This window comes from Culex quinquefasciatus, chromosome 3, assembly GCF_015732765.1.
Source record: "Culex quinquefasciatus strain JHB chromosome 3, VPISU_Cqui_1.0_pri_paternal, whole genome shotgun sequence".
NCBI lineage: Eukaryota > Metazoa > Arthropoda > Insecta > Diptera > Culicidae > Culex > Culex quinquefasciatus.
In genome coordinates, this window is record NC_051863.1 from 105,916,536 (window position 1) to 105,932,629 (window position 16,094).

Sequence of the window (16,094 nt, forward strand, 5' to 3'; positions counted from 1 at the left end):
CAAGCGCCATCAAAAAAACAAACGCGCCAAGTCGTTTGACGTTTCAATTTTCACTTTGCATTCCAATCGAAGGCTGAAAGAAAACCGAGCGAGAGACGAAGGCAAAAAAGAACAAAGGCTGGCCGTCAACACCACCAGCAGCACAGCCAGCGATGCCAGGAAACTTTCCCTATAAATGCCACTTTTCGTGAGTGTTCGTTTGAACTGTCAGCGCAAATGGCAACACTCGACAGAGTGTTGGAAGAAAAAAGAACTAAGCCGATATTAGAAAAATGGGCGTGGCCCAATGCATTCGCCTCGATTAGAATACCCTTGAGAATTTTTTTTGTTAAATGCTTGGTAAAGAAATAGAATAACTTTTAGTGAAAGTTAAAATAAACAGAAATGTTCACAAAAACTTGCTCTACTCGTTGGTGTACTTGGTTTTAGTAAAATTCAAGGGAGACTCTAGATTATCCAGCATCATTCAAACACGACCGCTTATTAGGATTAAAATGGGTAGATTTCCCCTATTTTTAAATTTGGTGCTGAACAGTTATCGAAAATGACAACCACGACTTCTTACAGCCACAAACACCTCGCAGTGCCCTGCCGGGATCGTTTCTGCGCCGGTAAAACTCTGCAACCCACGAAGGCGTTTACTGTGCTGTGACACACACGGTCCTAGAAGGAATTTCCGGCGTTATCCTTGCTGGAGGCTGGATCCCCTCCCCTCCCTCTCACAAAGTTCCGGCTGAGTACGACGTCGCCCAAACACACAATAAGACGCGCAAAGGAGGTTCGGAAGACCTCTCCAACTCATTTGCACTGCCACAATTTCTCAAGGAAAACCCCTATAAAACCTTGTAAATAAAGAAAATGTATTCAGGGTTACCTTCGTTTTATAGAGGAGAAAAGCAACTCGCGACACAATTTTGAGGCTAGGAATTTTGAAAGGTACGATTTTCATAAAGTATTCGCCTCCTTTTCTCTCCCACAGAAAACATGGGACAATGTAGCTGTCAAACTAGGCCAAAATGTTAAAGTCACTCACAAAATGAACTTTGAGTGATTTGGGTTCATTTCTGACGTCACGATTTTCTCCTCTATTGATCTTCCTTGATAAACACCAAAAGGGCTCTCCCAGAACCGTTTTTCTGCTTTCCCGGCGATTTTTCCGGTCCTAAACGCATCTCAAAATTGATATCGCATATCTGATCTCAAATTGAGATCGAGTTGCTCATCTCAACGTTGAGTGGTTTCACTTTTAGCCGGTTTGCGACGTTCATCTCAAAATTGAGATCGACTGGTTAGCGTGTAATCTGCTTGCTGCAAACAAAAACTGTTATACGAAATTCAACTTTTCTTTTCAAAAGGAAGGTACCCTACTTCGTATAACAGCCAAACGTCATCTGCCGCACAAACACACACTGACAGGACGACACTCCGATCGCTCCTCCGCCTCGTCATGAAAAGTTCGGAATCTTCTTTCATTTTCGCCAGATTAGCCCGTTTTAGTGCGCGTAGAAATTTCGCAAATTTGGCTAAATTTCGGTGAGGATTCGCTCTGAAAGTATGCGCACTTTGTGGGCAACGAGGTTCTACGTTCGTGGGTGCTGAAATTTGCTACTCGGGGGTGGTTTTTGTGCGGAAAAAGTGCAATTTTGCAACCACTTTGACGTTTGGACATTTTTTTTTCTCCTCGGGCAGAGAAGATTTTTCCTTCGCTTTTTTTTCTGCTGCTGCTGACTCCCCTTTTGCTAATCAGATTTTTTTTTGCATTCTCTGTTTTGTGCTCTGGTTACTTGGATTGTGTTTTGATAGTGCTGTTTTTGTTATCAGTTTTGGGATAAAAACAAATTGTATTGGTTTTTTGGGGATTATGGGTTAAGTGCAATATTATTGTAACAATCGTTTGATTATGGCTTGCGAAATTGTGGTTGGTCCCACGGACAGAGACTTGCATTGTGTGGCCATATAAACAACACATCGATAGTATTTACGCCATGTCGGTCGTTTTATTTAGTTGTGTTGATTTGCTCTGTGGAAATGTTTCTTTTTTATCTTCTCACGTCGTCGACGGTCAAACTGATTCGGTTGCACTTTTCTTCCCGCATTGGCTTCTCTTGCGGTTAGCTTAACCATGTTTTTTTTTTCATTTCTTTTTTACAGCATCATGGAATGCCTCTGAGCTCGACGATGATCATCGCGTAAGAGAAACCAGCAGAATTGTACCACTAATCGGCATCGACAGAGAAGGCAGCGAACACTATCAGCTATAGCAAATTGACCGTAAAAACGACATACGAGCTTAGCTAACGCGCACGGCGGAGGGGCATCATTTATGACTCAGCAGCGGCGGTGGCCCTGATTATCAGCAGCTGAAATGGCCTCCGCGACAGCGGCTTCGGCTGCGTCGGGCGCTCGGGAAAATGTCGATCTGGAGTGCTTTCTGGTGACGAAACACTCGTGGAAGGGCAAGTACAAGCGAATCTTCTCGATCGGTTCCACCGGCGTTTCCACCTACAATCTGGACAAGTTCGATCTCACCAACCGGTGGCAGTACAACGAAGTGGTCAGCGTGCTGCCCAACAAGTCGGGGAATGTGAGTGTTGCTGGTCTGATCTGAAAGCTGTCAACTTCACTAAAACCTACAATCTCGTTTTCAGACCGCGTACGAGTTTGTGCTGAATCTGCGCAAGGACAAAAAGGTCGACACGATCAAGCTTTCGTCGGAGTACCGCAGTGAAATCCTCACCTCACTGTTAAAGTATTACAAGGAATTTTCCGACAAACCAAAGCATATTACGGTACGTACCGGAAGCGCGTAATCGCCAACCATCACGTTACGTTTCGCTTTTTTTCTCTCCTTCTGTTCGTTTGGCGGACCCTAGAGTTCCAACCGTTTAGCCTGGCATTCCGGAACAAAATTAGTCACACATTTCGATCCACTCCCCCACCCCACTCCCGATCGGTCTAACTGAACCCGCCCACTTCTGGGCTCTGTTTCTGCTTGCAGGATGATGTAGAATGTCCTACTGAGTCCTTCCGGTTATCGTCATCGTTGTCGTCACCCGCGTTGAATGTCAGGCTAAACGGTTGGATTAGGATCCTAGTGTCGTCGCTGCTGTTGCAACCGAGGGTCACCGAATGTTTGCCGTGCAGCGTCGCCACCGCCACCGGCAGCGAACTGGGGCAGATCGGGTCCAATGTGAGTGATTGCGGCGCGGTCGAAGGGGCTTGTTTATTAATTTTGTTTTCTGTTTTGGCTTTGAAAGACACACAAAAGAAGGTTTTATTCGGACTTTAGAGTTGCACGAGGGCGCATTAGTTGAATGTTTGTGTACTAACACTTGGGACGATTCATTCTACTATTCGAAAAAAATACAAATAACATGCTTTTGGACTATAAATTGAAAATATTGCAAAATTGGGATATAAGGGAAAAATCATTAAATCTATCAGTCACCTAATGTTGTTTTTTAAACTATACCAAGTAATACATAGCATAATAGGAAAAGCTTCAATGTGAAAATCTGCAAATTAGGTAGATTTAGAACTGAATCCTCAACATTCCAAATAATGATAAATTTCCTTAATATTTTTCGAATTGAATGGTGCCAAAGATGTGTCGTTTCGTGTTTGATGAAGATCACGGGTCGATCTGTATGTTATTTGATTGTATTGCAACTTTAATAATGTATTTCAATGAAATAATTGCTGATTTTACAGTGTGTAGAAGAAAAATGCAGATTTCTTTAGAATAAATTACACTGAAAATTGCAGGCCAAGGATTGATACCTAAGAGCATGCAATGGCACTGACCTTGTTGCGTGCTCTTCGGTTGACGTCCACGTAAGGAACATCCTGGAAGGAGCGTAACTAACTACATCCGTAGTTCTGTTAAATCATCCGAATTATCTTGATCAGAACAGCATAGCTCTGGTTCCTTGCGAGTGTCCTATTTTCTTACCTCCACGTTGGCTTGGTTTTCATGATGACCTAGCTGGTGGCCTGTGGAAACGGATCGTAAACCTTTGACCACCGCGGGTCAGAGTCGAGACGGCTAAAAGAAAGGGGCGCGACAATGTGGGAAAGGGAAGTAATTTGTGATTGTAGACGGTATTGTTTTGATTCGCAGTATGTTGAGTCAACTGCTGTGGATGTACCTGAAACATCGCACAACGGGGTTTCTCTTTTCATCATTCTCATTTACCACCTATCTCCTATTATTTTGCTCTATTGATTGTCACTTCTTCACTGATTCTTCTATTTAATATCCATCATTTGATTTTGATTTTACTAACTTTTAATTCTCTTATCTCTCGAAGCTTTTCCTCTCTTTTTTTTATCAATTGATACTGCTGTAACAAACTTTGTGTTTTTTTTTCCTTAAAATATACTTTTCCTTAATGTACTACTAATATCAAGTCTATTTATCATTTGCCTAATGTTTTTGCGACAAAAGAAATAGCAACATATAAACACGACTCAACACTAGGAAAGATTTCAGAAGAAAACAATACACAGTAAAATAACAACTAGTTTTTGAATTCAAACTAAAAATAAAACAGTTTTTGGTTTAATGAAAGTTGATAGGCACACTATAAATGGTTAGGCGCTTATACTAACATCAAACCCTACGTAATGTACCACCCCCGGACGAGTTAAAATGCGTAACCGGAAAAGAAGGTGTGCATGCCTGGCACGAACACTCAAAGCGTGTTCTAGCGTGTTGCTCGTACTGACTCAGTTGACTACTACTACTGGTGAGATGTAGGTGTATGTTCATCGGGAACCTAGTGCATAAGATTGGTCAATGCCCGTTCTTACACTGAAAATTGCGAATTGCGAATGAGCTGAAATCAATTTAAAATGCGTTTCCCTGCGTTTAGAATCACTTTTAGCATGTTTATTAAATATTTTTTTTTTAAATTTGAAAATCCTAAAAAATTTTGAAAGTTTTTGATGTTTATGTTTTTTTTTTTTGCAAAAATTTTAGTTTTCGTCGAATCTTTCATTTTTTTTTTGAAAATGAATGATTGCAAAACAACTGAACTAGTGTACAATGCATTTTAAAACACTTTTTCCATGCAAATGATTCAATATTTTTTTTTATTTTTTTGCATCTCGGCCCCGGCCAGAGCCGTGGGACAAAAACTTCGAAAAATATTTGCATCGGCCTTACGCATAAAATTAGTGGAAAAACATGGAACATACCCCTCGCGTTCTTTATTGTGGTTTTTTTTGAAAAAATAAAAGAATCTTCGGCGAGTGTGCGTGATTGTGGGAAAGAGATTAAGAAGTTATAGTGACGATTGCTATACTTTCTGATGTTTTGGTGCAGGAATCTTCAAATGAGTGTTTTTCCTATCACTCATTTACAACACTGTTTCTGAGATATTGGCATTTGAAATTTGAGTATCTATATTCTTACTCTATCTTTGAATGTTTCATCAAGATACTTCAGTGATTTGATCACATATAATTATATAACATGTTTAATGCGTCCGAACAAGTTACACAATATCTCAGTTCTGGATAATGTAGTTGTAAAATCGTTAAGTAAAATCAACTTGGTGCAAAAATCCTTTGATCTCATTCTTAGTTAAGAAACGGTTCAAACCTGCTGGAATCAAACCGATAACACAAGCAAAAATATTCAAAAATGTCTTGTCAAACTTATATATTTACACATTTGGCTGCTTTTGTTTATTTGTGCAATCTTGTTGAGTTAAAAATTTAAAAATTCTTCAATTTCTCTGATGTTTTTTCAGAAATTTGACGCCTTCAAGCACCACTGGTCGGGCACGACGCTGCCAACGGTGCTGGAAGTGACACCCTGTTCGTTGGATCAACTTGACCCCACAACCAACACCGTACTGGCCAGTTACAACTACAAGGACATCGACGGCATCATCGGCATCCAGGACTACAGCAATGGGATCGTGCTGGCGTACGGTGGCCACAGCCGGCTGCATCTGTTCCGGGTCGCGAACCATCTTGACGTGGTGCAGATGATTGTGACCAACGCCCAGCAGAACCTGGGGATTGAGATTAAGGTGCTGAAGAACCAGATCTCGATCGATCAGTTCGAGCGGGAGCGGTTCGGGAAATTTAGTGGCGATCAGCACCAGACTTCGCTGTCGGAGTTTATGGTGCAAAAAATTACACCCCGTCACTCGGAGCCGATGCGGAGGATTCTGTGCCTCACGGATACGACTATTTTGGAGCGCGATCCGCAGACGTACAGTGTGTGCACGTTGCGTCCGCTGGGGGAAATTTTTGCCCTCATCCGGTGCGATGATAATATTCAGAAATTCTCGATCGAGTACAAGAACGGGTTGACGAGGTCGTATCTGACGAATGATCGGTGAGTTATAAGAGTTTCTTAGTTTATTTGAAATGAAGAGTTTTGCTGCTTCTTCCAGTGACTCGCTGCTGGCCACGTTGCTGGATTCGGTGCGTTCGTGTGGCAACCAGGACGTGCACGTGCGCATCACTAGAACGCCGCGTGGCAAGCGGGTCGGTCCGCTGACGGCACCCGTGGACGAGGAGTCGGAGGCGATCCTGCTGAAGTACATCATCAACTGTTACCAGTACCCGGTGAAGCGGTTCGACGTGCTCGAGCGCTTCAACGCGAACGTTCCGTACAGCGGCCTGAACTACAGCGTCACGCAGGAGGTGAGTTGATTGATTTGTTGTTGGGTTGAATTATTTCTAATTGTTGCTATCTACTTGCAGAGCTTGTTTTCCGAAAACAAAGAACGACTCATTGGTGGTGCGTTGCAGGCCTTGGTCGGTGCCGGGAAGGAAGACTTGAACCAGCTCAACAACGTTGATCTGGAGGCGTCTTTCCACGTGCTGCGACGATTGCTGGCCAGTAAAGTGGGCTTTGCGGCCTTCACCAACCAGCCGGGGTTCCGGGAGGCCATCGGGCTGCGCGTGGTTCACGCCCTGAAGCGTAATAATCTGGCCGTGACGTACGCCTCGATCGACATGATCAACGCCCTGATGCATCCAATGCACGCCGAGTACGACCTCAAGCAAGAGCAAATGAACAAATCGTCGCTGTTGCACTCCAAGGGCTTTTTGGAGCAGTTGTTGGACATGTGGACGAAGCACGTAAATCTCGGCTCGGGGGCGCTGGTTCTGTCGGCCATGCTGGACTTTCTCACGTTTGCCCTGTGCGTTCCGTACAGTGAAACTACCGACGGGAAGCAGTTTGACATGCTGCTGGAGATGGTGGCGACCCGTGGCCGGACACTGTACAAGCTGTTCCAGCATCCGTCGCTGGCCATCGTCAAGGGTAGTGGGCTAGTTATGCGGGCGTTGATCGAGGAAGGCGACACGGCGATCTCCAACCAAATGCAAACGTTAGCGCTCGACGAGGCCGCACTGTGCCATCACCTGCTGGTGGCGCTGTACACGCCGTCGCACGACACCACCATGGCCACCCATCGGCAGCTGTCGCGACATCTGGTGGGACTGTGGATAACCGACAGCAAGGAAGCACTGAACCTGCTGAAGAGAATTTTCGTAAGTATTGCGTTCAAATATTTACTTTTTGCATCATTCACAGACCTTGGTTAGGCGGCATACCAAAGAAATCACCAACTCAGAAAAACAAAAGTAGAACTTTATGACGGATAAATCAGCAGCAGAGCAAGCGATTGAAACGTCCAAAGATCTCTTGAAGAGGCTGCACAGACTGAACGTGTATGTGGTCGCCATCCTGGAAGTTCTGGGCCCGGTAAAAGAGAGCGAGAATTCATGGCGATGGACCCCATCGTCAACACCTCATTAAAGTACCACATCTACTACAGAACCGAGTCTTCAAGTGGAAGATGATCAATGACCAGATTTGCGTGTTGAGAATTAATGACGCTTTCTACGAGCGTATCGATAGGACCTCTGTAGAGTGCCGAAGGCGAGATGAGTAGTACGACGACGAGTGCCAACGGATTACGACAAGAAGCTGCGTAAGGCGAAGAGAGGGAACGTGGAACGATACAGGCAGGCTCGGAATTGGCAGGTCGCGGTTTTCAAGCTGCAACCTTCCATCGGATGAGGAAGTAAAATGTCGGTCCCGGCCTTGGTTGTTAGGCCGTTAAGTCATTCCAGGTGTAGGAGTCGTCTCCATGCCATAAGTACAAACAACACACCAAACCAAGCCTATTCCGGTGGAATCGCTGGCGGCGGTTGGACTCACAATCCAAAGGTCGTCAGTTCAAACACTGGGGAAACTTGCAATAGAGACCACAAAAGACCCGGGGGTCGTTAATGTGGATGGTTTGATTTTTTTTTTTGGTTTTCAAGCTTGAGAAGCACCAGCAGATAGACCGAGACTGCGCAGAAATGGAGCAGCTTTCCGAGCTATCGACCTTGGAGCGCCCGCAGCTGATGATCAGCCACCTGATCTGGAGATGGTAAAGAGGAAAATCAGGAAGCTGAAGAATAACAGAGTTGCTGGCAATGATAGGTTACTCGGTGAGCTCTTCAAATATGGAGAAGAGAAACTGGCGAGGACGCTCCACAGTCACACAGGCAACTACCGCGGCATCACGCTTATCCTCTCCCAGTTCCTCTGCCGTCAGTGTCTAGAGTGGAGTGCCTGACTGAGTGTGGCAAAGACGCAAGAACCTGCCAGGTAGAGTGCCCAAAGCACGACCTGAAAATAGTCATTGGAGACACAAACGCGCAGGTCGGAAGAGAAGCCTTCTTCCATCCTGTCATAGGCAATGATGCCGTCAACGTGGCGCCACCCGAATTGGACGCGTTTTGGTGGGCGGTCATCACTTCTCGGACATGATGGACGTCCGATTGTACAAAGGACCAACATCGAGTCGTATCACTTTCTGGTAGCGTGCAAAATCGGAGCTAGGCTGTCGAACTTGTTGACCCATCGCATCGAAGAGTCATCGAAGAACCAGATAATTCTGTAAAAGTGACCAGATTACAAAGTTCTAAGCACTAAATCGATAGCTTTCTCTATAGATAAGCTTCGTTCAGAAAGTGAATTATAAATTTGTATTTATTTTTGTTCTAGCCGGCCGGTTTGCTGTCGTTCCTGGAGAGCGAAGATCCCGTCCCCAAGGAGGACGTGGAGGAAGACAAACTGAACTTCCGGGACAACCTGAAGCTCGCGGTGCAACATTCCAGCAAGAACAAACGACTCAACTATCTGCTCGAGAAGCACCTCGAAGGCATCAAGCACTGGGGCCTGAATCTGATCGACCGCCAGGAAAAGATCCAGCAGTCGCAGAAGAACCGACCGATCGTGCTGCGTAACCGGCGCCAGAAAAAGAAAACCGGCAACGAGGTGATCAACCTGCCGCTATTTTTCTACCAGTTCAACAAGAACCACGCGATGCCGAACCTGATCTGGAATCTCAAAACGCGCGAGGAGCTGCGGGCGGCACTGGAGAACGAAATCCGGCAGTTTAACGCGGACAAGGATCTGGCTGGGAGCATGCTGGTGGCGTGGAACTACGAGGAGTTTGAAGTGCACTACCAGTGTCTGGCGGACGAGATCAAGATCGGGGACTACTACATCCGGCTGCTGCTGGAGCGGGACGACTGGCCGCAGAATCTGGTGAAGAATCCGTAAGGAAGGTGGTTTCTATGCTGATGGACATCAATTTAATCGCTTTCTTTGTAGCATTGAGCTGTTCAACGCGTTGTATCGAAGGGTGTTGTGCCGGAACCGGTTAAACGACGATCAGCTGACGGTGACTTCGCTGCAAGCGCTGGCCAAGGTGTACAAACGGTACTACGAGGAGATTGGATATTTTAGCGATATGACGTACATTCTGCAAATGTTGGATCGGGTGAGTAACTCTGGAAATGGGTTTCAAAAGAACGTCAATTAAGGTCCAATTCCGCTTTCAGTGCCTTTCGCCAGCGCTCCGCGACGCACTGATCGGGCTGGTGAAGAACCTCGTGCTCCACAAATCAAACTGCCGTCCACTGGTAGACCACGTCAACTGCCTTGTAGATCTGGTGACGCTGGCGCACCTGCACACGGGCCGTGCCATACCCAACACCAAGACGAACGTGATCGAGGCTGGGCCGAACATGAAAATGCACGAAGAGAAGGACTGGTACTACAACGTGGAGCGGGAAAACGAAAAGCCGGAACGGTGCGGTCCGGTGACGTTCTCCGAGCTAAAGGATCTGTGGCAGAAGGGAGTGCTGACGCCGCGCACACGTTGCTGGGCCGTGGGAATGGACGGGTGGCGATCGCTGCAGCAGATTCCGCAGCTAAAGTGGTGTCTAATGGCGAAAGGGTCGCCGTTGTACAACGAAACGGAGCTGGCGCAGCACGTGCTGGATATTCTGATCAAGTGCACCAGCTTCTTCCCCAGTCGAGCACGCGATGGAGAGGCCGTTCTTATTCCGGGGCCGCGGTTGTCCCGGAAATTGTCGGAGTTTATCTGTTTGCCGCACATCGTGCAGGTTTGTTTGACCCACGATCCGGGTTTGCTCGAGCGAGTTGCGACGTTGCTGTGTCAAATCATGGAAGACAATCCGGAAATGTCCAAGGTGTACTTGACGGGGTGTTTTACTTCATGTTGATGTACACCGGAAGTAACATTTTGCCTATCGCTCGGTTCCTCAAAATGACCCACATGAAGCAGGCGTTCCGCAGCGAAGAAACGACTTCCCAGTCGGGGATCATGCACCGGAGCATTCTCGGTCAGTTGCTGCCGGAGGCGATGGTTTGCTTCCTGGAGAATCACAGCGCGGAAAAGTTTGCCGAAACGTTCCTGGGCGAGTTTGACACGCCGGAGGTGATCTGGAGTTCGGAAATGCGTCGCATGTTGATCGAGAAGATTTCCGCTCATATTGCTGATTTCACGCCAAAGTTGAAGGGTCACACAATGGCACGGTATCCGTACCTGGCCATTCCGGTGATCAGCTATCCGCAGCTGGAGAACGAGCTGTTCTGTCACATCTTCTACCTGCGGCACTTGTGCGACATCCGGAAGTTCCCGAACTGGCCCATTCCGGATCCGGTGCAACTGTTGAAGCACACGTTGGACGCGTGGCGTAAAGAGGTCGAGAAGAAGCCCTCGCAAATGACCGTAACGCAGGCCTACCAAGATCTTGGCATCGATCTGGCAAAGCATCCTCAGCCGGATGAGTCGCTGATACGTAAGAGTTACTACCGTCTCGCACAGATGTATCATCCGGACAAAAATCCAAAGGGAAGGGAAAAGTTCGAACGGGTCAACCAGGCGTACGAGTTCCTGTGTTCGCGACGAAGCAGCAGCGACGGTCCCAACCCGAACAACATTGTGCTCATACTGCGCGCGCAGAGCATCCTGTTTGATCGGTATGCCGAAGTGTTGAGACCGTACAAGTACGCCGGCTATCCACAGCTGATCAAAACGATCCGGCTGGAGACGAAGGACGATCAACTGTTTTCGAAGACCGTGCCACTGCTGAGTGCCGCCTCGGAACTGTGCTACCACACGGTGCACTGTTCTGCCCTCAACGCCGAAGAGCTGCGTCGCGAGGAAGGTATCGAAGCCCTGCTGGAAGCGTACTCGCGCTGTGTCTCGATCATGGGAGTCGATTCCCAGCGGGACTCGCTGCACTACGAGGTCATTTCGAACATTACGCGGTGCTTTGAGGTGGCGTGCTCGTTTGAAAACTGCCGCAAGAAGATCCTCGAACTGCCGCAGTTGATTGTGGACGTCTGCCGGGTTGTTTACTTCAAACATTCGCTGTCGGTGAGCCTGGTAACGAGTTTGGCTGCGAATAATTACGAGTTGCAGTGCAATCTTGTGCGGAATGGTGTGCTGTGGTCGTTGATGATCTTCATGTTCGACTACGACTACACGCTGGACGAGAGTGGAGTGAGCACGGAAGAAAAGTCCAACACGCAGCAAGTGTCCAACAACTTGGCCAAACTGTCGCTGTTGGCATGTGTAGCTCTGGCCGGATATCACATCACCCTGTTGGACGATCCCAAGCAATCCGTGGTGAAACCCATTGCCCAATCAAATCCCACGTCCAGAAGTGATTCACCCCAGCAGCAGGTAGCCGCACGGAGCAACTCTCTGTCGCAAACTCAGCCCTACACGCAGAACGCGTCCAACATCATCCAGAACAATTCCAGCCTTATCCAGTCGGTGACGACCATTCGACAGGACAAGACATCCCCCGAGACGCAATCCGTCGCATCCGAGTCGGACGAACTGCCAGAAGCCGAGAAGGGACTCAGCAACCGGAAGTACAAAATATCCAGCGCACCCGCGGCCAACGTCCCGGTCAAAACCATGTTGGACGGTCTGTTGACGCCGTTCGTCGCGCACAAGCTCGTCACGGATGCCGACACGGAAGTGCTGAAGCTGCTCAACTCGAACACGCGCAATCCGTACCTCATCTGGGACAACGGAACCCGCGCCCAGCTGATGGACTTTCTCGAGTTTCAACGCACGAACGCGTCCAAGGAGCAGTACGAAGACGTGGCCGACATCCTGGAGCTGGTGCGAGCGTTCTCGTTCGATGCCCACCGGGACGAGCTTAAAATCGGCGGCATCTTCATCCGAATCTACAACGAAATGCCCACGTTCCCGATCATCAATCCGAAGACGTTCGTGATTGATCTGCTGGAGTTCCTTAAGCAAGCTTACAATCACCTGTCGGCGAAAAACGTAAAACCCATTCCTCCGCCGATGGCAGCGTCACCGGTGGCGGCCACCGTTCCGCCACCCTCCGTCAACAGCCAGGGCATCCTGATCCCTACCAAGGCCTGGAAACCTCTAGTCCCCGCCAAGAGCAATGTCCCAGTGAACAACAATAACAACAACAACATTATCAACAACAATGCTGGTCAGCAGCAGCAACAAAAGGATTTCAGTACCGTACTGAGCGAGTACAGCCGAGCAAAGCAACGAAGTCAATTAAGTGGTGGGAAAGGCGGCGCCGGTAGTGACAACAAGACTTACGACTTTGCGTCCAATCCGAACGCGATCAACCACATCGTGATGGCGCTGAAGGCGCTGATAGCGGTCATCAAGTCCAACAGCAACGTCGAGATTCAGTGCATTGGTCACTTTGAGATGCTGTTTGGGTTCCTGTCGTCGAGTCTGTGCGATCGGGACAAGGTCCTGAAGTCGCTGGCGCTGGAGGTGGTCTGTCTGGTGTCGCGCAACAAGGAGTGCGTGACGGAGATTTCGGCGTGCGAGATCTTTGGGCTGTATTTGGTGGCGCTGCGAGACAAGGACCTGCGCGATATGCAGCTGAAGGTGCTGGAGACACTTTCTGGGTTGTTGAACGTGCCGAAGATGATCAAGGAGGGTCACTCGAAGGGGGCCGTCATCTACTTGCTGGATCTGTTTGGCAACTCGAACAATCCGCAGATCCGGGAGATGTGCGCGGAACTGCTGTCGAAGATGAACGCCGACAAGCTCAGTGGACCAAAGATTCGCATCACCGTGTGCAAGTATTTACCGCCAGTATTCCTAGATGCCATGATCGATTCGCCGTCGGTGGCGGTCCAGATGTACGAGTCCACCCACGAGCATCCGGAGCTGATCTGGAACGATCGGATACGAACGAGCGTGTCGGACGCCGTGCACGACATGGCGGACAGTTTCTACGCGCAGCAGAAGCGCAACTCCAAAGTGCAGTGGCGTGATCCCGAGGTGCTGCCGGAGATCATCTCCAGCGAGCTGGTCGTGTCCGGCGTGTACCTGCGGCTGTACATTTCCAACCCGGGTTGGACGCTGCGCAAACCCAAGCAATTCCTCGCCGATCTGTTGGACTTTATCGTGGACAACATCAGCCGCAACGGGGTCGACAAGAACGTGCTGGACATTTCCACGACGGCGCTGGTTCTGCTGCTGAACGCTCAGCCCAACCTGGCGGACTCGGTTCCGGTGCTGGGACACATTCCAAAATTCTTTCGCCAACTATCGGTTCAGCCAAAGAGCGCCCTTACGGTGCTGCACCAGCTATCACTGTCTGAGGTAAGGTTTTCCTTACGTTGACGAAACAAACACTAATAAAGTCTTGCCTTCAGATTTGCGTGAGTGCCATCTCCCAAACCGACTGCATTCTGTCCCTCAAATCCTGCATGGAGAACCACCGCGAGCTTGTGGCCACAACCTGCGAAACGATGAGCAGACTGTTCAAGTGTCAACACGTAAGTTCACAGTGCTATTAATCTAGATGAAAAAACCTTTACTCAAGCCCACCCTCCTTTTCCCCAAAGGACTCGCTGATCCGGCAGGCCCTCGAGTGCCAGCTGATTCCGTACCTGCTGAACCTGCTCGAGAGCCGCATCGAGGCCACCAGCAATCCGGCCATGGTGAAGGCCCAGATCGTGGCCGCCCTGAAAGCCATGACATCCAACCTGACGTACGGCGACCGGGTCGCGCACATCCTCAACCAGAACCCGGTATGGGCCGAATACCGGGACCAAAAGCACGACCTCTTCATCACCGACACAAACGTGCGGGGCTATTTGACGGGTTCGTTCCAGCAAACACTGATCTTCAAAAGACATTGTAACATTTCCATTTTCTTCCAGGCGCTCCCAACACCACCGCAGGCTATCTGACCCAGGGACCGGCCAAAAATGTGGAAGTTCTCACCTCACCGCCACCGATCGATCGTGACGATCCACTCTTTAGCCGTACCAGCAGCAACGACTCGTAAACTCACACACCAATCTCATCCAGAATCCACAAACACAAACAAACACTTCAACCAGGGTCGCCATTTCGTCTAGAGTCGCTGTAGAGTTTTTATCTATTTGCTATATAAATGTTGGTGTAAATGAACTGAACAAAAAACAATACAAAAATGAAAAACCATTACAACTATCAGAGCGCGGTTGCAGTCGCGTCGCGTGTCGCTGTGTAAGGTAAGCGGGAAGGCAGGAGAAGTATTTCGAATGAGATATCATGGAAGGTGAATTACTTTGTAATTTACTGTAACGTCAGAAAAAATAGCTTATAAAGTATAACTGCAAATTATATTAAACGAGATAATGGATTTTTATTATATTGTGATATTTTTAAAATATAATTTAAAAGAATAAACAGAAGCATAAACTAGAAACAAGCGTTTTTTTTTTGCTCATGTATCACAAACGCCGTTTCCAAGTTTTATCAAAGTGTATCGTGCGTCTCCTTGAAAGCTCACAAGAAGCTTCTCGTTTAAGGAAACGCATGGTACTTGAGCATGAGCTTAATAGACCGATAAATATAAACCCGTCTACGAGCCTCTTGTTTGTCTCATTGGTCAATAGTAGGTAAATCAGTTATTCACGATTTTGCGGAACGCGTGAAATTTTGGTCCCACTGACAATTTTACGCTTTTAAACGTGAAATTGCATGCTTTTCTAAATGAAAATCCTTAAAGTCAGGCGGCAAAAAAAATCTTCGATTCGGGAAAACTTTGGTTAACTCCGGTACGACTCCTATAAATTAGAATTCCATGCCCATTTGATGACAAAATCAACATCTCTAAAAAAACTAACTTAATCCACCTATGTGGGTGTTGCCTTCCCCACTTTTTACCAACATTTGGTGATATGATGAGTTTGGACACAAATTCTATCTATCTTCTATATATATACAAAATTTCGACGGTTTTGTTCGAACGCGAATCAATTCAAAACGGAACGTCCGATCGAGGTGCTCTTTGTTGCGTTGGGTTCGTATGGTAAGTTCGTGAGTGCAAACAAGTTACAACCGATAGAGGAGAAAATCGTGACGTCAGAAATGAACTCAAATCACTCAAAGTTCATTTTGTGAGTGACTTTAACATTTTGGCCTAGTTTGACAGCTATATTGTCCCTAGTTTTCTGTGGGAAAGAAAAGGAGGCGAATACTTTATGAAAATCATACCTGTCAAAATTCCTAGCCTCAAAATTTTGTCGCGATTTGCTTTTCTCCTCTATTCCGGAAAATTTGCAGATTATATAGGAAAGGTTAAAATTAAGTTTTGATCACAGGAGGCTGAATAAGCAAAAAAGTCAATAACGTCAACAAACGAAAAAAGGCAGAACAAACTTTGTCAGGTAAGGCTTGTTTCTCAATAAAAAAAAACAAAAATGTCACTTAAGCGGTCATAACTTGAGACTGAACGTTGTC

General features: G+C 47.4%; 1 protein-coding gene across 1 annotated transcript; it reads left to right on the forward strand.

The window, feature by feature from the left end:
• The first annotated feature begins 1,405 nt into the window (after nt 1-1,405).
• LOC6030849 (dnaJ homolog subfamily C member 13) lies at nt 1,406-15,057 on the forward strand. The gene is given in 13 exon segments (XM_038258850.1): nt 1,406-1,533; nt 2,152-2,584; nt 2,649-2,789; nt 5,757-6,352; nt 6,411-6,663; nt 6,724-7,518; nt 9,029-9,585; nt 9,641-9,809; nt 9,871-10,537; nt 10,540-13,961; nt 14,015-14,137; nt 14,207-14,465; nt 14,525-15,057. Coding segments are annotated over 12 exon segments (7,329 nt in total). The 5' UTR covers nt 1,406-1,533; nt 2,152-2,365; the 3' UTR covers nt 14,653-15,057.
• Nucleotides 15,058-16,094: the final 1,037 nt, after the last annotated feature.